This window comes from Furipterus horrens, unplaced genomic scaffold (assembly GCF_987537825.1).
Source record: "Furipterus horrens unplaced genomic scaffold, mFurHor1.1.pri manual_scaffold_3, whole genome shotgun sequence".
Classification (NCBI taxonomy): domain Eukaryota; kingdom Metazoa; phylum Chordata; class Mammalia; order Chiroptera; family Furipteridae; genus Furipterus; species Furipterus horrens.
Window position 1 is genome coordinate 17,586,821 of NW_028327173.1, and position 3,649 is coordinate 17,590,469.

The window sequence follows — 3,649 nt, forward strand, 5'->3', positions numbered from 1 at the left end:
AGCTGGCTTGGCCCTTTTGTGACAAGGTTTTATGGATCACACATGGTCACTTCCCAGGGGTGCAGATCTCCCCAGAGGATGGGCTGGCGTTGAGGCTAGTGTCCACTCAGAGACCAGAACCACAGCATGATTCCCTCTCTTTCTAGGAGTGATGGAACCAGCCCTACCTTTATAGATATTTGATTTATAGGGTCTCTTTGCCCTCTGCCTGCCTATGTCCTGGCACTCAGCTTCATCTGGATAGGACTCCCAAACTTCAAATCTCCCCAAAGGCTTGGGTTGGCCTTCTTTTGCCACTCAGAAGGCATATGCTCCAGATGCAAACTGTCCACCCTATCCCAGAGTTCTCTGAGGGAAGGGAGGCCTTGCCGAGTCCTCTAAAAGCTGCTGTTACACATTTTCCCCAAGACAAAAGTCTGGCCTTCTCCATCAGAGGGAGACTATTCTGGTGCTTCCTCAGAGAATGGAGATATGGTGTTGATGTTCCTGCCTAATCAGAGAAGTAGCTGGAAGCTTCTCTCACTGAGAACAAACTGATCTCTGCCTCCCCAGCACCACTGTGGAATACAGCCTGAGCATTCATAGTGTGACAAGGACAGCAAGAAGCTCTGCTGGGAAAGAATCCCGGGGGAGGGGATGTCTGAGCTGGGTTATGAGCTTCAGAAGAACATTCAAGGCAGCAAGGACAGCACATGCAGAGACCCAGAGACAAAATCAACTGGTTGTATTCAAGGAGCTGTGGTTGGCTTTAGGGGCGAATTGAGGGTGGGGTGTGTGGATGAGGCAGACCAGTGCCAGACCTTGCTGGGTTTCTCACAGCAAGGACAACTCACAGGACAGTGTTTGCTGATAGTTTGTTTTCTTTTCCACCTAGCTCATCCACAAATGTAACAGAAAGCTCTGGACTTCAACTGAAAGGAGGGCGGTGGGGGTAGGTGTCTTGGGAGCTTCTGACTGACTACTCATCCTCCTCCTTTGCTGCCTTGTTTTCTTGCTGCTTGTAGATGCTGTAGCCAAGAATCCCACCAATCTTGGCCACGACGGCACTGCCACCACCAGCCCCTGCAAAGGAAGTACAGCTTGGTCACTTGCAGCCCAGGCGTCAGGACTGGGAATCCAAAAATTTGGAAACCATGGCTCAAGCCCAACGTCTTCATTTTCAGATGGAGACACAGAGGCCCTGAGAGGGGATGGGACTTCTGCAAAGTGAATCTTATCATCCCCTTCCCCCAACTTGCCACCTCAAAACAGAGCTGTGTTTCAGAAATGAAAAAGACAAAATATCAACTCATTCTCTTCATGTCTGCAGTGAACACATGGTGTTATTAATAATGCTAATAACAGCTACTTTTGTGGAGACCTCTCTATGGATGCTGGGGGACTCACAAGCAAGAGAGAACAACCATCTTATAGTCCTACCCACACCCTTATTTCCCACTGCTGGGCTATGACCTAGTCTGTGTCTTCCCCTCTGCCCCCTCTGCCCCCTCTGAGAAGGGCTCTGTTCTTCTGGGTTGGTTCTTTGGGCTTTATCATCAGAATTGAGAGAAGATGGAGAATTCAGAAAGGCAGAGAGATGGTCTGTCAGGTGTGGTTTTTCTCTAGGATTTTGGAGGCTTCAGAGAAACAGGGAGAAAGAAAAAGTAAAAAAAGGGGAGGGGTAGAGGGGAGAGGGAGAAAGAGAGAGAAAGAGATACACAGAGATAGATATGAATGTGCGTTTTTTATAAGGATCATTCTGAGCTCTGTATCTATGCCCTTCATGATGTTCCTGAAATGCAAGTCGAGACCAGGGCTGGTATGAGATTGAATTCGGTTGTCCTGCCACTCTGGGTCTCTGAGATTGAGGGGCTTTATAAAATGTTAAATTGAGGATGATTATCCTGGTTAACAGATGAGAAAACAGGCTTGTTGTGACATGGTCAAAAGTATCAGTGAGGCACCAGGCTAAAAGCAAAGACTCAGACTGACTGGGTTTGAATCCTGGCTCTAGTGCAAGCCAGCTGGGAGAATTTGAATAAATGACTGAATCAGTTGGTGCCTCAATTCACCCACTGTGTGGTGAGGTTTATAAGAATACCAGCCTCAGAGATCTGAGTTGGCCTGTGAAAAGGACTCAGAATAGTAAAGAGGGAGGCCATGTGGCCCTGGTGTTTCTGTCCCAGGGGCCCCCACTCACCCAAGCTCTGCAGCGTGGCCACCAGACCCCCGGCGGGCACGCCGCCCCCGTTCGCCACAGCCGACCAGCTCATCATTGAGGCGGCCAACGAGTTCGCAGCGATGCCGGTGGTGGTGAAGCCCAGAGCGGGTAGCCCCATGACCAGGAGCCCTGGAAGAAGAGGAGGCGGTGAGACAGCGCCCGCGACCGGGGCCGCCCCACCTTCCTGAGCTTCAGCCTTCCAGACCCACCTCCTCCGACCGCCGCGTAGGTCACAGCGTCCCAGAATCCCCAGCCTTCCTGGGAGTCCGAGTCTTTTCTTTTGCCTGTCGGTAGAGCGGACAAAGCAGAGTGGAGCAGGGAGCAGAGTCTCCTACTCTGTGCCTGATGCCCAAGAACACCCCAGGAGCTAGGGAGAGCCTCACTAAAGGGAAGAGACTTTTTTCCTAAGGCGTCGTGCCTGGCACGTAACTAGCATTGAATAAATGTCGGTAGAATGGAGGAGCTGACAGAGCAGGATTCGAATCTGGGGCTCTGGCTATGACAAGCCTGCACTGTCCTTTGTAATAGCTCCTCTCGTTCAGAGGCATGCCTGAATCTCCATACCAAGGGTTCTGAAACTTTCCTCTCCCTTCTCCCAAAGCCCTTCCCTCGCCTCAGCGCCCTTACCTGCCTCCACCCCGCCGCAGGTGTAGAGTAGCAGGTAGCACAAAAAGAGCGATGTCGCCTCCCGCCGCATGGTGGCGCTACGCGCTTGCTTTGTCGCTGGACCTGGGGCTGGGGAGAGGAAAGAGACAAACCAGAGCCATTTTTGAGCCACACCCGCTAGGCTGCTTTCCCTTATGATTGGAGGATGAATCCATGAAAAGCAGCGAGGTGCTCTAGATTGAGCCCAGCACCCCTCTAAGATCCCGCAAGGTTTCCGTTTCCTCGCGGCAACATCGGCGGTGATATTCCTGCCTCACCCGGTGGTCATGGAAATCAGTGAGGGAATCCTCTTCCGGTAAGGTGCCTGGCACATGGGCCGTGCTTGCACGGGGCCCGTGCTCAGTGATGTCGGCTAGCATCATTACTGTGGTTTCTGTTCTTGATTTTGTTGTCCCTGCCTGTGTGACCTTGGGCAGGAGGATACTGGAGCCTTCTCCGGGTCTCGATTTACTTATCCCTGAGATGGGGCTATTAATAGAGCCTCTTTTAGAGGGTGACTGTGAGTTTTGAAACTATTCACCACTGTGTCCCTAGCACTTGAAACAGTACCTGTCACAAATAATTTTCTAAAAAATGGTTGTTGATCAACTTACTCATCCAATGCATTGAATATTTACAGGCATCAAACATTGTCCTCACAACAACCTCATTTTTCAGAAAGAAAGCACCGAGGGGTTAAGGAACTTACCCAAGGTCACACAGTAAAATCGTGCAGCTTAGATACACACTTAAGACTGTCGGAATTCAAAACCTATGTTCTTTCCATTATACCACAAAATAGTA

At 50.7% G+C, this 3,649-nt stretch overlaps 1 protein-coding gene across 1 annotated transcript; it reads right to left on the reverse strand.

Moving 5' to 3' along the window:
* Positions 1–707: 707 nt before the first annotated feature.
* On the reverse strand, positions 708–2,957 carry IFI6 (interferon alpha inducible protein 6). The gene is made up of 4 exons (XM_090268893.1): positions 2,828–2,957; positions 2,410–2,484; positions 2,180–2,329; positions 708–1,062 (listed from the first exon to the last, which is right to left on the reverse strand). Exons 1-4 carry the CDS (start codon positions 2,895–2,897, stop codon positions 959–961), a joined length of 399 nt encoding a protein of 132 aa, XP_090125019.1. The 5' UTR covers positions 2,898–2,957; the 3' UTR covers positions 708–958.
* Between the last annotated feature and the right edge of the window lie 692 nt (positions 2,958–3,649).

Bases quoted from the DNA above. Each gene is read 5' to 3' on its own strand.
- IFI6 (XM_090268893.1), bottom strand. From the start codon at position 2,897: ATGCGGCGGGAGGCGACATCGCTCTTTTTGTGCTACCTGCTACTCTAC. The intron at 2,330-2,409 runs GTGGGTCTGGAA...CTCTTCTTCCAG, and splicing joins CTACGCGGCGGTCGGAGGAG to GGCTCCTGGTCATGGGGCTA. The intron at 1,063-2,179 runs GTGAGTGGGGGC...CTTCCTTTGCAG, and splicing joins GGCCACGCTGCAGAGCTTGG to GGGCTGGTGGTGGCAGTGCC.